The sequence below is a fragment of the Gobio gobio genome, assembly GCF_949357685.1.
Source record: "Gobio gobio genome assembly, chromosome: 20".
Taxonomy (NCBI): Eukaryota; Metazoa; Chordata; class Actinopteri; order Cypriniformes; family Gobionidae; genus Gobio; species Gobio gobio.
Window position 1 is genome coordinate 25,309,786 of NC_137113.1, and position 18,686 is coordinate 25,328,471.

At 42.2% G+C, this 18,686-nt stretch overlaps 1 protein-coding gene across 1 annotated transcript; it reads right to left on the reverse strand.

Moving 5' to 3' along the window:
* Nucleotides 1-317: 317 nt before the first annotated feature.
* st6galnac1.2 (ST6 (alpha-N-acetyl-neuraminyl-2,3-beta-galactosyl-1,3)-N-acetylgalactosaminide alpha-2,6-sialyltransferase 1, tandem duplicate 2) lies at nt 318-6,318 on the reverse strand. The gene is made up of 9 exons (XM_079801030.1): nt 5,670-6,318; nt 5,309-5,546; nt 3,997-4,159; nt 3,735-3,903; nt 3,436-3,574; nt 3,242-3,345; nt 3,012-3,095; nt 879-978; nt 318-717 (listed from the first exon to the last, which is right to left on the reverse strand). Exons 1-9 carry the CDS (start codon nt 5,774-5,776, stop codon nt 538-540), a joined length of 1,284 nt encoding a protein of 427 aa, XP_079657156.1. The 5' UTR covers nt 5,777-6,318; the 3' UTR covers nt 318-537.
* Between the last annotated feature and the right edge of the window lie 12,368 nt (nt 6,319-18,686).

Here is an 18,686-nt window from a genome sequence, read left to right on the forward strand (position 1 = left end):
AAGAAGATAGCCTATGTTTAATAATGTCGGTAACCAAACTGTTGATGGTCCCCATTGACTTTTATAGTATAGGAAAACAATAGCCTACTATGGAAGTCAATGGGGCCTGCCATCAACTGTTTGGTTAATGACATTGTTTAAAATATCTTCTTTTGTGTTCAGCTGAAGAAAGAAATTCATACAGGTTTGGAATAACACGAAGTTGAGTAAAAAATAAAATTAATTTCTGGACAAGTGAACAAGTTAAATGTCTGGCCTCTAATATGCTTCTCAGAGATTCACATATTGAAATAAGAGAACAGAATTTACTTCGTATTAGTATTTCACAGTTGATTCATTGTTTATTCCAGAAAACAAATAAACAAAGCAGAGACTAACAATGCAAAAAGTTAAAAATAAAACACACCCAACATTTGCAACAAGTTACATGTCCTCTTTCTTATTGTCAAATAACACTGACTGAACTATATTCTTTTTCTAGTAATTATTTGGATAATTTCAAGGAAGCTGAATTACTAGTGAGAAACCCAGATTCACTTAGATATCAGATTTTCCCAAATACAGCCAGATATTTTTGTCATCATGAAATTTCTTCCAGGTTTTCATCTCTAAATGATAATCATGATTAACAAAAAACACTAGTTTAGTGTGTTTGGTGTCATAGTAGTAGTTCGGATATTTCCGAAAGTTGGCCGTGCTAAAACCATAGACTCTCACCTACATGAAGAGCAGAAAAAACAAGGCATCATTACACAATGATACACTCAGGGGTAAGATCATCTGATAAAACAAATCTGAATCCCTATAATAAGTAATCAATTGCGTTTCATTTTAAAGAGAATGTGTTACATTTGTATGAGAATGGAATGACCACTTACAATGTCGCATGTGTGCATAGCCAGCAAAAGGGTAAATGCTCCATTAGTGGGTCTGACCAGCCACCATCTTTTAGTTTTTAATTGTTTTGCCCTAAGAAACCTAAAATGAAAAGAGAGACGTGGCCATTAACAAATAATAACATGGCCATGCACTTAATATTTGCTAACTAGGAGTGTAACGATACCCTCATGGCACGATTCGATACATATCACGATACGATATTATTGCGATACTCCAAGACATATGGTAAAAAAAAAGAGGTACTGTTAATTAAAATGCTAAATTTGGTATTACATTACGGGTAGAAATTAATAGGTTTGGACTGACAATACAGAATTATTTAGGACGAATATGCTTGCACGCTGTCACTGACTAGATAATTTTTAACATATTTAGGCCACATTTTACTGGTAACATCTGGCATTATCAGGACCCACAAATATTCCCATATTGTATTATATATAGTAGTTTAATGTAGTACTGATAGCAAAACTTGAATTTTTATTTTGGATTAACTATACCCAAAACAGATTTTCACCATCCACGATACATACAGGGAGTGCAGAATTATTAGGCACGTTGATTTTCTGATCATATTTTTTTTCCAGGCACATTTGACCAATTCCAAACCACAGGAATCCTAATAACTACTATTGATTTAGTATTTAATAATGTATAAGTGATATATAATTGTTCATGAAGGCTGGAAATGAAAATCACCTTATATTCAGGTGTGCAGAATTATTAGGCATGTTTTCTTTTACAGATAAATTGAGCCAAAAAAGAGATTTAACTCAGACTGAAAAGTCAAAAAGTATTAAATGCCCATGAGAAGGATGCAATACTAATGCAATACTAGACATTGCAGTTAAGGCATGACCATTGGACAGTGAAATGCTCGTTGGGTCAGCAGGGTCAGACAAAAACAGGTGGTGAAGAAAAGACACCTGTTAACTGCAAAAGAATTAAGAATTAAGGTGAAGAATTAAGGGGGAAACCATCAGGAACCCTTTAGTCTCCAGCGCCACCATTTTCCAGAGCTGCAACCTACCTGGAGTCTCCAGAAGTGCAAGGTGTCAGGATCTCAGAGACTTCAGTTAGGTAAAGAATCCTAAAAAATTACCCCCACTAGATAAGAATCACAAGCTGAAGTGTTGTATAATACATGAAGAAGGTTTTTTTATAGGCTTTATGGACAGATAGGTTGAGAATGACTCTTGAAGTACCAGCACCACATCCTCTAGTACCACTGTTTGGCTGTACGTTTTGGGAGTTCATTTTTAGTCCATCTCTGCAAAACGGACTTCAGGATGGACTAAAATGAACTCCCAAAACGTACTGCCAGATTCTGGAAGATGAATTCTTCAAACAGTGGTACTAGAGGATGTGGTGCTGGTCCTTCAAGAGTCACTCTCAACCTATCTGTCCATAAAGCCTATAAAAAAACCTTCTTCATGTATTTTACAACACTTTTTTAGGATTCTTTACCTAACTGAAGTCTCTGAGATCCTGACACCTTGCACTTCTGGAGACTCCAGGTAGGTTGCAGCTTTGGAAAATGGTGGCGCTGGAGACTAAAGGGTTCCTGATGGTTTCACCCTTAATTCTTCACCTTAATTCTTAATTCTTTTGCGGTTAACAGGTGTCTTTTCTTCACCACCTGTTTTTGTCAGATCCTGCTGACCCAACGAGCATTTCACTGTCCAATGGTCATGCCTTAACTGCAATGTCTAGTATTGCATTAGTATTGCATCCTTCTCATGGGCATTTAATAATTTTTGACTTTTCAGTCTGAGTTAAATCTCTTTTTTGGCTCAATTTATCTGTAAAAGAAAACATGCCTAATAATTCTGCACACCTGAATATAAGGTGTTTTTCATTTCCAGCCTTCATGAACAATTATATATCACTTATACATTATTAAATACTAAATTAATAGTAGTTATTAGGATTACTGTGGTTTGGAATTGGTCAAATGTGCCTGGAAAAAAAATATGATCAGAAAATCAACGTGCCTAATAATTCTGCACTCCCTGTATTGTTGCATTTTTGTATTGCGATATATTTTGACACGATATATTGTTACACCCCTAATGCTAACATAACTAATGTGTGCACATTTGAGCCCCTACCGGTTTCGTACATATCTCAGAAAGTCTGGATGGAGGATGTAGTAAGAACTTTCATTAAAATGCCCACTGTAGTAATTCCTTGGCCTTTAAAATAATAAATCGTTGAACATTAGGCATATGTAAAACAATTAGTGCGTAGACAACAATCATCAACAAGGTTAATTGCTCTCCTTTTTAGTTTATGACAACAAATATTGATTGATAATTACATTTCTGTTAGAATGTCTTACGTTCGTCCATGATATGCTCCTGATGGTATTTTTCTGTTCTTCATAAGGGACTCGAGAAAGTTGTAGTCTCTTGGACCCTCTGGGATAAGAACATATTTAATGTCCTTTCATAAAAAGGCCAAAAAACAACAAAAAACTATTAGAGGTTCAGCCAAAGCATCCCACATAAGAACAAGTGATAGTCAAGACACAACCTTGTCAGTAGGAATCTGTTTGAAACCTCTGTTTTTGTATAACATGAGGGACTGGATTAAGGAATATGCTGTGTGCACATAAACAGATGTCCTTTTCCCAACATCCTCCTCATGTCCTGCTATAATGGCTGCATTCAGCCTATCAGAAACAAGTGAATAAGTATTTCTATTAAATCAGTACATTAAAAAGTCAATATAATAAATCAGTTGATATATAAAGCTTTTTTTCACTCTTTTAAAAGTGACTTATTTAATCTGCATTTAAAAATGTTTTGTTCTTGATAACTTCTTAGATTTACCTGAACACATAATCATTAGAGTCAATCTCCGTTCCTTGCCTGGAGCCATTGAGAATGCCACCATTCCCAACAACAGCACAGCGAATACAGCCATCTTTCGCTCTAGTAGGTACTTGTAGTAACTGGGTAGATGCGAGTTTAGGGATGGTGTCAACAGCTGCTTTTATGGCTATAAAAAGGAGGAAATGCATCATTATTTGAACTCCCTAGTATAATAATAAACCATCTATATTTCCATGTTCATGCTTTATGTTTAACAAACCTGTGTAATTGAGTCCCATATAGCCAAAGGGGTTGTTAAAGTGATAAAGCCGGTTCCACTCACTCACATTGAGATGATCACTTTGTAAAAACAGCTGAATATTTGGAATAAACTCCTCCATAAACACTGGATTAGAGGAATTTCTCAAGGATGCCATGCATTCCTGAAAAACATGTCAGAGACAGTTGAACAGTTTATTCAAGCTTTCAAACAAACAAAATATTTTTTACGTTTTATACAGTACCGGTCAAAAGCTGTTTTCAACATTGATAATAATAACAACAACAATGTTACCCAAGCACCAAATCAGCATATTAGAATGATTTCTGAAGGATCATGTGACACGGATGTTTAATGATGTTAAAAATTCAGCTTTGATCACAGGAATAAATTACAGTTTTAAATATATTCAAATAGAAAACAGTCATTTTAATTTTAAATAATATTTCGCAATATTACTATTTCACTATATTTTTGATTAAATAAATGCAGCCTTGGAGAAAATAAGAGACTTGATTCAAAAACATTAAAAAAAGTATAATTTCCAAACTTTTGACAAGTACTGTACGTTTTAGATCATATTTGATATATCAGTCTTTTATAGCTCATATAGTATGATATAGAATAATATAGATTACACCTGAGGAAGGAAAAAGACAGGCCCAAACATCTGCAATTTGGTGCAGTTGTTATTAATATGGCCAAAAAGATGAAATTCTGATTGTAATGTGATTCATGCGTCTTGTCAGACTGATAAATGTATAAAAAGGTTTACTTGATTTATCTACATGCTACTTCATTTTTAGAAAGAGAATGTATAAATAAATCAAGTAAACCTAAATTGCTTCAGTCCAGTAAATATTAAAGATTTCTTCGAAAAATGACGTGTAACACAACATGAAGGTGGGCATTTCTAGAATTCCAATAAAAGGCTTTTTATTTGCTAAAAAAAAAGAGGGCAGAAGGCATTTAGAAGACTGTGTAAAACTGTTTAAGTAAGTCTGGAAATGCTTTAGAAATTAACGCATCAAATATAGGCTTTATAGGGTTAAACATGTTCCACACTTACTTAGAGAACAAAAAATATGTATATTATGATCATCATTCAGTGCTCAAAATTTATCAACAAAGAAATGGCCAAAAGAGTGCCCAAAACCCCTCTAAAGCCAATCTCCAGGGAAGACCAGCACACCATTATTAGGCTGGTTTAAGATACGTTTCTTTTTCAGCAGGGTTGTATCAGTCATGTCACACACATTGGCAGGATGTTCACACACTTTCTCTAGTTATTGGTGTTGTCCACTGTACTTACACTCTGTTTAAACTGTGGATCCAATCGATACAGATCATCAAACTTCCACTGGGGCAGAGCAGTAAAGTTGTGCTTGTCCATAGCAGGCACAAGGGGCAAGGCACAAGTCCCAAGAGGACCAGGACTCATTGTAATGTTTACTCCTGCATCAGTCACCACAGAACTGTTGGTTGGGACAGGCTCCCTAACTAGTGAGTCTGTGGCATGGCCTTCATCCACCCAAAAGGAGCAATACTCTCTAAGGAGAAAGGATTTCAGTTAGCCTGTAACTTTACATGATAGTAGGCCTATGTCAGTACTACTAATAAAAGTAAAATGTTGAATTTAAAAATTACATATTTGAAATTAGTTTGTTCCTTACCTTACATTTGCTTTTATAGTGCAGTTTCTATTGTAAAATGCAGCAAAAATAAACAGAAGTAGTAAAGTAATAAGTAATTTGGCCAAGAATACCCTTAGGAGAAACATCCTCAGTGAAAGCTTGCAGGCGCACCTGTCAACTTGATTAGACCGATTACCGACGACCTACAAACATTTGTTGAATTTGAACACGGTGTCAATAGCCTACTAACTGGACACGCTTGATAGCTGGTTGTTTTCAAATTTGTCTAAACACTACCTAGTTCTCACAGTTCGCGATAATTTTTTGCATTTTTAAATAGACGATAGAACCATGGAACCAGTTAGGTTTGTGTGTAATTTCTTGTCCTCCTTCTTTTCCTTATATGGCGTGAAGCGCGTTCTACGCTCACGCGGAGTATGTAAAAAGACGCTCACGCGTATCTATCGCGCCAGATCCATCGGCGGTGGTGATCGTAGCCTACTTTCTCTGCATGTTACATCCCAGGGTGTTCTGATAACATTTGTTGTGGAAATGGGAATGTTTGTGTGTGCCCTGTGTTGTTTCTCTCACTCAGATTAATTGCCATCAGCTGCAACTCATTGTGAGACTGCAGAGGAGTATAAATGGAGCACTCAGAAAATCCAACGCTGAGGAACACTTTCCCATCCTGAAATCAGTCAGTCAGTCAGTCAGACAGACAGACAGACAGACAGACAGACAGACAGACCTGGGAGGGGGTAGGCTATTCCCATGGGCGTAGATTTACCTTTAATAAAACGTACATTCGTCCCCCGCACTTTACCGAGTCTCACCGGTCCAAGTCGACCCGCTCCATGGGGGATTCGAACCGGCGTCTAGTCGCACCGCTCTTACTGGCCTACCTCTGTTACACGGGCAAGTTTGTTTACGTAGAAGCCAATGTGAATAAATCTAGATATACATGACCTGTCATTTTATTCGTATCCAAAAACAAGGCGCTCTGAACACCATGGAGTGCTAACACTCTCGTGCAACACTACTCTAATTCATACTCGAAGCCGGAGGCGGAGGGCGCCCTCTCACAGAAAGTCCAAAACGGATTCGTAGAAGTAATCACGTTACAAAGCCATTCACAGCCAAGCCTGTAGTGCTCCAGTCAGAAATTGAAGCTTTCGCGCCTCGATCGCCCCCCGGTGGCCGGTCCCAGTATAGCTCCTAAACCCCGCCTCTCCATGTATTTCAATGGGCGCGAGACACACTAAACTATTTAATTACACTTCAAATAATTGTTTCCTAAAGATGGTTTCTGTCATTTTAGGCAGTTTTTATTACAATAATTTCATTTCAAGTGTTCGTTTTTTAAATAAGTTTAGTTTTAGTGAGTTATTTGATGCTATAAAAACGGGGGTGTGACGTCATGATTGACAGCTGAGATTGACGGCTTCTCTGAGTGAAGTTGTCACTGAGGCACTAACGGACTTTTTTCTGGATTTTTGTGAGGAGATTGGAGCTTTAGCTTTCATTTCTACACTTCCATAACTGTTTATTTCACACCAACATAATTAATTATTCTGCATCTGTGAGAGTGTGGGCAGGCTTTTGATAATCGCGCCTCTACTTCCTGTTCTCTACTGCGCAACTCCGGTCCCGAGATCGCTACTGCGCAGACTCGGTCCCAAGATGTCAGCGCCGTGAGCGGGCCTATGAAAGCTTCAACTTTGGTCAGCGGAAGTCAATGGAGTCGCGTCGTCCATATTTTTTTACAGTCTATGGCTGTGTTCGAAATCGCCCCCTATACCCTTAAATAGGGCACTATTTGAGTGAACATCCATTTTTAATGGTGTCCGAAACAATAGTGGACGTCTTTGAGTGCACTTATTCAATCCCACCATGCACCGCAATAACGAGTGTACATTAGATGTACGCGCTGGAGAATATGCTTGCTCGATGCCCGATCGGCGTATGACAGCAAAGTCCCGCGAGAGCATTTCGAGAGCAAACGAGAAACAACTCCTTATGCGTTTGAAACGTTCACTCACTCAACCAGACGGTGTACTCTCAACGCACTGAGAGTCGCGCACTGAATGAATGAACTTACCGCTGTCCGATTCGCCCTATGTACCCTCATTCTCCATTACTCCACTACTCCAAAAACGAGCCAACAAGCTTAAAGTTAACCCTATAACTTTTTACTTGTGGCACTGAACTTACTTGGAAAGGGGAATAATAAAGTAACTAATAAGCATTTAATTAAAAAAATTATAATAATATTTGTAGTAGGCCTATATATTTCATACTTTATAGTAGGCTACTATTAATATTATGGGCGTCAGAAGCAAAAAAAATGTCGGTGGGTTTTAAAAAAACATTTTACTGGAGTAGATGCAATTTACAAAAAATATATTTAAATATATCGGCTTGTTTAAACGTCTGGTTGAGGAACACAGACCTACGGAATACACAATCTTCATCAGCAGCAATAGTGTAGGGGTAAGACGTGTGGGTTTAAGATCTGACGCGAATCGATCAGAGGTTCGAATCCGCCTTTTGCCAAACTCGCACTGATCCTTTTTTCCATCATATATCAGATCGGAAAGGATTTTATTTTCTATGAATATGAAGAAAATGTTAGAAAAGTGAAAATAAAGCTACTAACGCGTTTAATCAGTGTTTATCAGGGTATGTAAACAGACGTGCTCAATTAGAGACGATAAGTGAGTGGGCCCAATATCATTGGTCTTAAAAAGTGTGTGAGTCGATGCCATCTCCTGGCAAAACGCGGGAATTCATTCAATGCACGGCGCGACTCTCACAGTGCATTATGGGTATTCTCTAGCCGTCGAGCATACATCGGTTGCAAACTCGTTATTGTGGTGCATTGTGGGATTGTATGAGTGCACTTAATAACGTCCACTATGGTTTCGGACACCACTAAATGGCTGTTCCCTCAAATAGTGCCCACAGCTGAATCAATCATCCATCCATCTTCCAAACCGCACTGGTCCAGCCCAATATCATGCATACAGGTATAAATGATCCTTTTTAAGATGATTATTATATTGTTTGATTAAGGTTACATGCTAGTTTCCGTAGCAGAGTTCAGGATAAATCTTTTCATTATTACTGGAGCTGCCAAACAGCAAGCACAAACTGCAAAAACGGCAGCCTTTCCGGCGACTAGTGTCCGAAATCACTCACTCGTTTTCGAAGTGGACTATATCAGTGGACTAATGTAGGGAATAGTGAATGAGGGTATAGGGGGCGATTTCGGAAACAGCCTATGTTCACAGCTCTGAACCAAGCCTGTAGTGCTCCAGTCAGAAATTGAAGCTTTCGCGCCTCGATCGCCCCCCGGTGGCCGGTCCCAGTATAGCTCCTAAACCCCGCCTCTCCATGTATTTGAATGGGCGCGAGACACACTAAACAATTTAATTACACTTCAAATAATTATTTCCTAAAGATGGTTTCTGTCATTTTAGGCAGTTTTTATTACAATAATTTCATTTCAAGTGTTCGTTTTTTAAATAAGTTTCGTTTTAGTGAGTTATTTGATGCTATAAAAACGGGGGGTGTGACATCATGATTGACAGCTGAGATTGACGGCTTCTCTGAGTGAACTTGTTACTGAGGCACTAACGGACTTTTTTCTGGATTTTGGGGAGGAGATTGGAGCTTTAGCTTTAATTTCTACACTTCCATAACTGTTTATTTCACACCAACATAATTAATTGTTCTGCATCTGCGAGAGTGTGGGCGGGCTTTTGATAATCGCGCCTCTACTTCCTGTTCTCTACTGCGCAACTCCGGTCCCGAGATCGCTACTGCGCAGACTCGGTCCCAAGATGTCAGCGCCGTGAGCGGGCCTATGAAAGCTTCAACTTTGGTCAGCGGAAGTCAATGAAGTCGCGTCGTCCATATTTTTTTACGGTCCATGCTCTGAACCAGCAGCTGAATAAAGAGAATTATGACTGATGAAACGCGACGACAAACACATGATTTCGACAATATATGGTTCATGTGTGTTTTTCAAGCCATCTCAAGGTATTTATTGACAATAAAGTATATGAATAATGCAGTGCTAACTAAAATCATTTTTAATGTTTAGTATCTTCTGCTCACCAAGGATGCATTTATTATATAAAACAGCTGTTTACTATGTGAATATATAGGCTAGTAAACGTGTAATTTATTCCTGTGATCAAAGCTGAATTTTCAGCATCATTACACCAGTCTTCAGTGTCATATGATCCTTCAGAAATCATAAATATGAGGTTCCCTTTCGAAAGGGACTGCTGCTATCGGCCGCTCAATGGCGGCTATGGTGGTCACGGAGAGGCATCTGTGGCTGAGCCTGGCTGATATCGGGGAGAAAGAGAAGGGCTTTCTCCTCGATTCGCCGGTTTCGCCTACTGAACTTTTCGGCACCTCCGTTGAGGCGGTGGTTGGAAAGTTCAGGGAGGCGAAGGCGCGCTCAGCGGCATTTAAGAGCATGCATACCGCTGAGATGCGCGCCCCCACCCAGGCAGGCGGGACCTGGTCCTTCACGGTCTGAGGACCGTAGGCAGGACCAGAGGGCTAGCGTCTCCTCTCATGCCCCCCCCCCCCCCTCCATGGAGGGGCGGGGCACAGAGGAGACGGGATTCCCGGGGGGGAAAAGGATCTGAGGGAGGTGATCCAGGACAAACGCTCTCAAAGAGGGCGTTGGTGGTGGATCACTTCCCTTGAGGGCGGTTACATCCTAGCCCTCTCCTTTTTCCTTTTTAAATGTCTTTTTATAATTTTTTACCCAGGCGCTTCTTACATCAGGCCTGAGGCGGGCCCATGATAGTAGAACTATGTTCTGATGGCCCGCCCGGACTTGCGCAGTGAGAACGCCCCTTTCAGGCATTCAAGGGCGGTAGAACATGGTGGCGAGAACTGCACAATGAGTCTTCGCTCAGCATGCCGCAGGTGAGAGTGGTCATTTTTTGTGTGTTACACTAAAAATATGTATTTCTTACAGACCCCAGGTTCCTGTATAGAGTTGGGTATTCATCAGAGAGAACTGTCTTTCCCCTGCTTAGTTAGGCTTAACACAGCACCAGTCTCTGGGCTGTGTATGTGAGCGTGTGTTGGCTTTCCCTGGTTGGTCAAGATGGCGCCAGATAGGCCACCGCGTATGGTTTGTCTACCGCTTAGGGTTACTATGTGTCTTCGGTTCCCTAAGCCACTGCAGGTTGGATTAGTTTGTCTCTGTTACGACTGAGCGCTGAGGCGTCAGTTGGTATGTGGATGAAGGAGGCGCGTTGCTGAGGCACCGTCACCTTTGGTTGTGCACCACTTAGATCGGAGGCCTCCTCTCATTGAGAGTCGTTGGTTTAAGTAGCAGCCAGTGTGTTTGTCTGGCAGTTATTTCTCGTTTTTGCTAAAACTCGTACAGCTTGTAGGCTTTTACAAGCCTCCCTGGAACGGGTCCCCATAGTAATGGGTAGCTATCATGTGTTAGGCCTCAGCAGGCCTCCATGAAGACGAGCCGTAGGGTCTAATATTTCTACAACCCACATTTTGCAAATATGTCTGTCCCAGTTAGCAGGAAGGATTGCACCGTTTTCAAGAGTACGGTGACAGTGGTAGGCCTTATCAGGCCTCTAGTAAGGCAGGTGCCAATGCTTGAGCATCAAGGTACTACTAGCCTAGCTGGCTATCAGGTTAAAAAGGGGTAAATACGCTCTCCTGAAGGTCGGCTGTCAATTGTAGGCCTCAGTAGGCCTCTTGAACAAGGCGCTTTTCAGTTGGAAGGCCTCAACCAGGCCTCACTGGAGGTATGTACCGATGTGCGCATCAGGACAGCTAGCCTGGAGGCTATCAGGTTGTGGGCCTCATCAGGCCTCCCCGAAGGCCCGCTGTTAGTTGTAAGGCCTTACTAGGCCTCCCTTACCCCTTTTCCACCAAAGCAGAGCCAGAGCTAGATCGGAGCCAGAGCCTAGTTTCAAATCGGTTCTTTGTGTTTCCACACCCAAAGCTCCAGCTCCGAGCCAGGAAAAGTGGTTCTTAAGTAGCACCAAAACATTGCTGGGCTAGAACAGGGCTAGAAGTAAGAACCGATTACGTCAGGCGCTGGGGGCGGGGTCAACAAGACGAACACAAACTTGAGATCCGCCATGTTTGAAATAGCAGCTAATGGAGCTAACAGCTGCTGTTCGTTTGTAATCTCCGTCTATACAAATTACGGCGAACTACATGAATGCGTTGGATTCGCTGTGTTTGCGTTGTGTTTTGATGCCGATGTAGGATCGTAAAGCCATGTGAATCAATAGTAACGCAACGTTTGCATTGTTGATGGAAGGCTTGTTCGCAGCGGTGCTGTGCAGAGACCGATCGCCGTATGATAACGAGTCCAGCGAGAGCATACGACTCCTTATGCTTTTGATTCACTCATGCGTTTTTTTTAATATCATACGTGGATCGGTCTGCGCAGTGACGATGCATCTCGCACAAGCCTGGTGTGTGTGTGTGTTTCCCGCTGCCCAGGGTTGCCAGCAGGTTTTCACAACAAACCCGCCCAATTGCTACTCAAAACAAGCCCAATCGCGTTCCAGGGGGGGGATTCCCCAGTAAAAATCACATTTGGGGGTAAAATATGTGTTTTTTGGCATGGTTACCTACTAAAATTCGCAATATGGGGCTAAATATCACACAATTGGGGTCGCTTCATCCCGCGGACATAAAAAAAACAGGCCGCGGCAAAACCACAGACTTTGCAACATTGACGCTGCCTCGCTAGCGTTGCTGAGAGAGATGAGACGTAAACAGTGACGTAAGACATGGCTCTGTTGTGGCTCTCAGCCCGTGGAAAAGCAAACCGGTTCTTAGAAGGCTCCTCAGTCGAACCAACTATGAACTGGGACTAGCTCTGGCTCTGAATTAGCTCTAGCACTGCCTTGGTGGAAAAGGGGTACCTGAGGGTGAGCTCTCAGGTTGTGATCACTACCAGAGGCAGGTTGTAGGCCTCATCAGGCCTCCCTGAAGGCCTGCTGTTAATTCTAGGCCTTAAAGGTCCCATGGCATGAAATTTTCATTTAATGAGGTTTTTCAACATTAATATGAGTTCCCCTAGCCTGAATATTGTCCCCAAGTGGATAGAAATGTTGATCGGTGTAAACCCGAGTTCTGGCTGTCTCTCTCTGCCTTTGAGAAAATGACAGGCCAGATGAGCCAATCCTGAAGTCTCCTGGTTTGACGTCCAAGCAGGAACGGTTACCTCCCTTTCCTCCACCCATGAATCTGGCACACCCATGCAAGCGCTCGAGAGATCATGGGTTGTGAACGAGTGAATGCTGGCAGTTTCTCAGTGTTTGGATGTACAAATGAAAACAGAAGTCTTTTTTCCGTTCCTTCAGATCTGTGATCAGTAATTTCTGATGTGTAGCTAATTATTTATTATTCGTGCACACAATGCGGCTTCTCTCTCTCCAGACAGAACGGTGTTTTCGTGTTTTCTATCTTGTGAGTCAGTGTATTTGTACGTCCTCGTCGTGTCTATCGGTTCTAAAATGTGCATACAGTCATGAGTTTCTGCTCAACATCGGCCTCACACACGCCGAAGCTTGGGCTGCACTGGCCGTTGGCCTTCAACATCCCCGACCCCCAGTACTGCATCTGGCCCAAAGCGGAGGCACCAAACGCGGCGTGAGATTAAGCAGAAGGGGGGTAAGCATGAGCATATTCGGGCTAGCCAGCCTAGCCCCACAATAAACTGGATTACATTCGATTACTGCTGTTGTGTCTTTGTTTGCGCTGTGTACTCAACGCGCGTCACTGACGCTTTTATTTTATTTAAAAAATAATGCTATTATCAACACTTACTTTTAACTCGTTCATCTCGACAGCTGTAATGGTACTTTGCATGTGTTACAAAGTTGGTAATAATGATGAAGACGGACTCGGTGTGACTGGGACTCGTGTTTATTCAGAACTCTCAGATACAAACACAATAAACTCGCGCTGACTGACAGCGCTCTCATAACTCAGTAGTTACTATAAATAACTTTGTTAGCAATCGCTGATCTCCGTCTCTGGTACGTTAGTGATGTCCGGTTCGCGAACGATCTTTCTTTTGAACCAGTTCTTTTTAGTGAACCGAATCAGTTCACCAAATCGGACTGAATCGTTCTAAACGGTTCGCGTCTCCAGTCAGCGCTGATCCATAATTTACTAAAGTTACTAACTTTCTGACATGAGTGACAGTCCCTCCGACTAGAAATAGACTAATAACCTGAAGTATATGCTGTAACTAAAACAGTTCAGACATGCTGAGAACTGATGTGAAGTGAACTCAGGTCCATCCGTCTCTCTGGCAGCAGCTCGTGCCTGCTCGTGCCTCGTAGACCAAGTTAAACCACGCCCCCTCCGCTCATTTAAAATGCAAAGATGTCAGCCAATCACAACAGTGGGCGTTTTTACTGAAGTCTCACAGCAGACACGCCTCTTGAAGCAGGGCATTCAGCCACAGGGCAAACAGCAGTATTGAAAAAATGCCTTTTATTTCTAAATTATGACATTTTATGATGTAAAAGTCATACTAACAATATAAGTACACCTCAGGAAACATTATAAAATAATAGAAAAATGCCATGCCATGGGACCTTTAATAGGCCTCCCTGACTCGAACAAGGTAGTAGGCCCCATCAGGCCTCCCTAAGGTGTTCCTGGGATCCAGTCATCTGAAACAGTTAGCACGCATTGCAAACAGGTAGCAGGCCTCTCCAGGCCTCCCTAAAGGCTGGTTATCAGGTAGTAGGCCTCAATAGGCCTCCCTTGAGGGCGAGTTCCTTAAATCAGGATGCTCGAATAGCCTGCGTAGCTTGACTGTCGAGTAGTAGGCCTCATTAGGCCTCCCGGAGGGTGAGCTCCCAGATTGTGGTCACTCGAACAAGGTAGTAGGCCCCATCAGGCCTCCCTAAGTCGTTCCTGGGACCCAGTCATTTGAAATAGTTAGCACGAATTGCAAACAGGTAGCAGGCCTCTCCAGGCCTCCCTAAAGGCTGGTTATCAGGTAGTAGGCCTTAATAGGCCTCCCTTGAGGGCGAGTTCCTTAATCAGGATGCTCGAAAAGCCTGCGTAGCTTGACTGTCGAGTAGTAGGCCTCAATAGGCCTCACGGAGGGTGAGCTCCCAGATTGTGGTCACTCGAACGAGGTAGTAGGCCCCATCAGGCCTCCCTAAAGCGTTCCTGGGACCCAGTCATTTGAAACAGTTAGCACGTATTGCAAACAGGTAGTAGGCCTCTCCAGGCCTCCCTAAAGGCTGGTTATCAGGTAGTAGGCCTTAATAGGCCTCCCTTGAGGACGGGTTCCTTAAACAGGATGCTCGACTAGCCTGCGTAGCTTGACTGTCAAGTAGTAGGCCTCCTTGAGAAAACAAGGGTAACCTCAGCAGGACCATGCTTCGCTGGCAGGTGGTAGGCCTCCCTGGAAGTGAGCTTGAACGCTCTGAAAATTGGCGGTATTGCTGTCAGGTAGTAGGCCTCACTAGGCCTCCCTGAGGACGGAGTCCCGAGCCAGGATGCTTGGGTTTCCAGCATGGCTTGCGGTTAGGTAGTAGGCCTCTATAGGCCTCCCTGGAATACCCGCTATCAAGTAGTAGGCCCACAGGGCCTCCTTGAAGGTGAAGTTTCTGAGCTAAGTACTTTGATTACCAGTTCTCTGTGAGAACTTGTGGTAGTTGGGCCTACAGCTGGAGGTTACTCGCCAGGCAGGCTCAGCTGCTCCCCTCAATGAGGGTCGTCTATGAGTGCTCAGCCGCCTGAGCCTGGTCAGACGGTCGTAGGCCTCTCATGAGGCCTTCCTGTTAGATCAGTCATTAGGCCCTTTCGGCCTCCCTACTGCTTTGAAACACAAGCACCTGGTAGATCCTTGATTTGAGCAGGCAGACTCCCCTCGATAGCAAGGGTTGAAAAGCACTACGCTGAGTATTGCTCTCTTGGATAACCCGTCTCTGAGTTCTGGGCTAAGTAGGACTGCCAGTGTTTCAGTCCCTTAGCTTGGATGCCCCCTGGGCACCATCCAGAGGCTCTGTTTTGAACAGACAGGGTTGGCTAAACCGAAGTGTCCATAACACTTAGGGCACCAGGTCAGGCCTCCCTGGTGGCACTCGGGAGAACTGGTTTCCCGAGTAGTGACTGGCTGGGGTTCCTTCGGGTCCCCTAGCCACATTCCCTTAAAGGGACCCCTTCGGTGGAAGTAGTGGTCCCGGGCCTTCGAGCTGTCTGGATGGAACCCCACGCAGTGCATTAGGGTTCCGTTTAGTTGCATAGCTTGGGCTATGACCGTAGGGAGTGCTGTCACTGTCAGCCCAGTGACCTGATGGGGAATCGCTCAGGTTTTTCTATGAATTACTTGTGTTGACAGTTGTCACTGCCAATGGGCAGACACTCCCCTCAGCATGGCGGCGTTGGTATATCGTTCCCCATAGCGTCAGCTAGACGCAGCGACAGTTCCCTTTCGAAAGGGAACGTCTAAGGTTACGTATGTAACCTCTTTTCCCTGAGAACAGGGAACGAGCGCTGCGTCGCGTTGCCATGCTTCAGGGCCTATCTGCCATACAGTCCCTTCAGACGAGAAGATGTGTATGTGTTGGCACGGCGCCCTTTTATACTTCCGGGTCGCACGATGATGACGTCATGGGCTGACGTCGGTCAAAGACTTTGCCGTGATTCGATAGTAGCTTCAGACACCAGTCACGCCGAGGGCGTTCCCCATAGCGTCAGCTAGACGCAGCGCTCGTTCCCTGTTCTCAGGGAACAGAGGTTACATACGTAACCTTAGACGATTTGCTGCTCAAGAAACATTTATGATTATTATAAATGTTGAAAACAGTTGTGCTGCTTAAAAATGTTGTGGAAACCATGATACATTTTATTTTTCAGGATTCTTTGATGAATAGAAAGTTAAATTAACTGCATTTATTTGCATTAAATAAAGCACTTATTAAATATAAATCTTTATTTATATTATAAATGTCACTTGTGATCAATTTAATGCATGTTTAATGAATAAAAGTATTAATTTATCTCTTTTTTAATCTTACCACAAAACTTTGAATACTATCATGGTTTCCACAAAAATTAAGCAGCAGCACAACTGTTTTCATCATTGATAATAATCATAAATGTTTCTTGAGCAGCAAATCAGCTTATTAGAATGATTTCTGAAGGATCATGTGACACTGAAGACTGGAGTAATGATGCTGAAAATTCAGCTTTCATCACAGGAATAAATGACTTAATTTCTTTATATATTCACATAGATAACAGCTGCTTTACATTGGCATAATATTTCACTGTATTACTTTTTTGCTGCATTTTTTATTAAATAAATGCAGCCTTGGTGAGCAGAAGTCTTCTTTCAAAAACATTGAACAACTTTTCTAAACTGCCTTGTTCAGTGATATTTTTTTAACATTGCATAAAATCCATGGGTACTTAATGCACACGTGTTTGTAGTGCATAAACCAATCATAAAATTGGCATAAAATATAGGGGGAAATATTATACATATTAGTGGATATTGTTCAGCAGTGTATTTGATATCTTACTGAATTAAAAGCAATAGATCAATTAAATCTGTCAATTATAGACAGAGGTCAGAAAAAAACAGGTATTATACCTGACATTTCTGTCCCCCTCACTTATGAAAAGACGGCTACGCCCCTGGCTATTCCATAAAGCAAGGTTTACTTACCGTCACATAGGCCTATACCTTGAACTCCCGGTTTGCTTACTCAAGGTATATGCTGGTTCCAAAAACGAGTCCCGGAGTAAGTTCAGACAACTCAGAGTAGGCTCAAGTGCACTATTTGAGGGGACAGCCATTTGTAGTGGTGTCTGAAACCTTAGTGGGCGTTATTGAGTGCACTCATTCCATCCCATAATGCACCTCAATCATGAGTGTTATTGAACATTACCATCCGAACATTACCTTGTTGAAATAGTGCTTTAGAATTAATACATAATATTGTATAACTAACTATATTATATAACATTATATTACATACATTATATATAATATATACATTATATAACAAATTTTAGTTATATAAAAGTTATATTATATTGATATAACTATATTAATTATATAACATGCATCTGAATACCTCTTAAAGGGTTACTTCAGTGATTTAGAATTAAGCTTTGTATCAGTAGATACCCGGTAGTGTATTCGAATTATGGTACTTTCACCCTCATATCCCCCTGAGACGAGAGAATTATGCATTTTATTTCTGGAAAAAATCCTCCAATGATGCAAATATCGTCATTTTACTTCATCTGAGGATTTTTGACCAGAGGCTAGAGACTACAGCCAGTAGAAAGAGCTAGTTCCGCATGTTTTCAACCCGCCCACAGGGGAGGGATCTCACTCACAGAATGTAAATGCGCACGGCTGCTGCCGCTCGGCTCAGGCATTCATAACGGAGCGGTACGGAGCAAAGTGAGTGTTTCAACTTTTCAATGAATTCCTAAGTTTAGCTTCCATATGCGATCTGATAACGCGCCAGACTGGACACGAGCCGAGAATGACAGCCACGCTTACCTCAGCTCTGCTCAGCTCTTCTCTCGTGATGAATGAAATCTGACTCCTGCTGCCTCTGTGATGTGACTTTCGTTCGGCTCATTCACACTTTATTGAAAAGACACATTCAGTTTTTAATTGTAGTGTCTATTCTCTAACTGAACTAAATTATTTTATTACTATGAAATTATGAATATCAAAACGACGTTGGGGGCGGTGCCGCGGTGGACAAATGATAACCAATAGCCGTGGCTTTGGGAGTGGCCTCGTAGGGCAGCGAAGCAAGTGCATTCTGGGAGTTGTTGTCTTTCATCCACATGAGACAAAAATAAATTTTTTCTCAGTCTAGAAGGCACCAAATTCAAAAATAATTTCACATTTCTACGACATAAATGACACAGTTTAAATACACATTCATCTTCCCAGCGCTGAAGTGCCCCTTTAAGCAAACTAACCCTGGAACATGAGCTGCTCCGTCCGGAGCAGGTTATGTTCAGAGAGTTGCTACG

What these genes read in the sequence shown, in the direction of transcription:
- st6galnac1.2 (XM_079801030.1), bottom strand. Translation starts at nt 5,776, where the DNA reads ATGTTTCTCCTAAGGGTATTCTTGGCCAAATTACTTATTACTTTACTA. An exon ending in ATCCACAGTTTAAACAGAGT is followed by an intron (nt 4,160 to 5,308) that starts GTAAGTACAGTG and finishes CATGTTTTTCAG; the next exon opens with GAATGCATGGCATCCTTGAG. An exon ending in CTATGCACACATGCGACATT is followed by an intron (nt 718 to 878) that starts GTAAGTGGTCAT and finishes CTCTTCATGTAG; the next exon opens with GTGAGAGTCTATGGTTTTAG.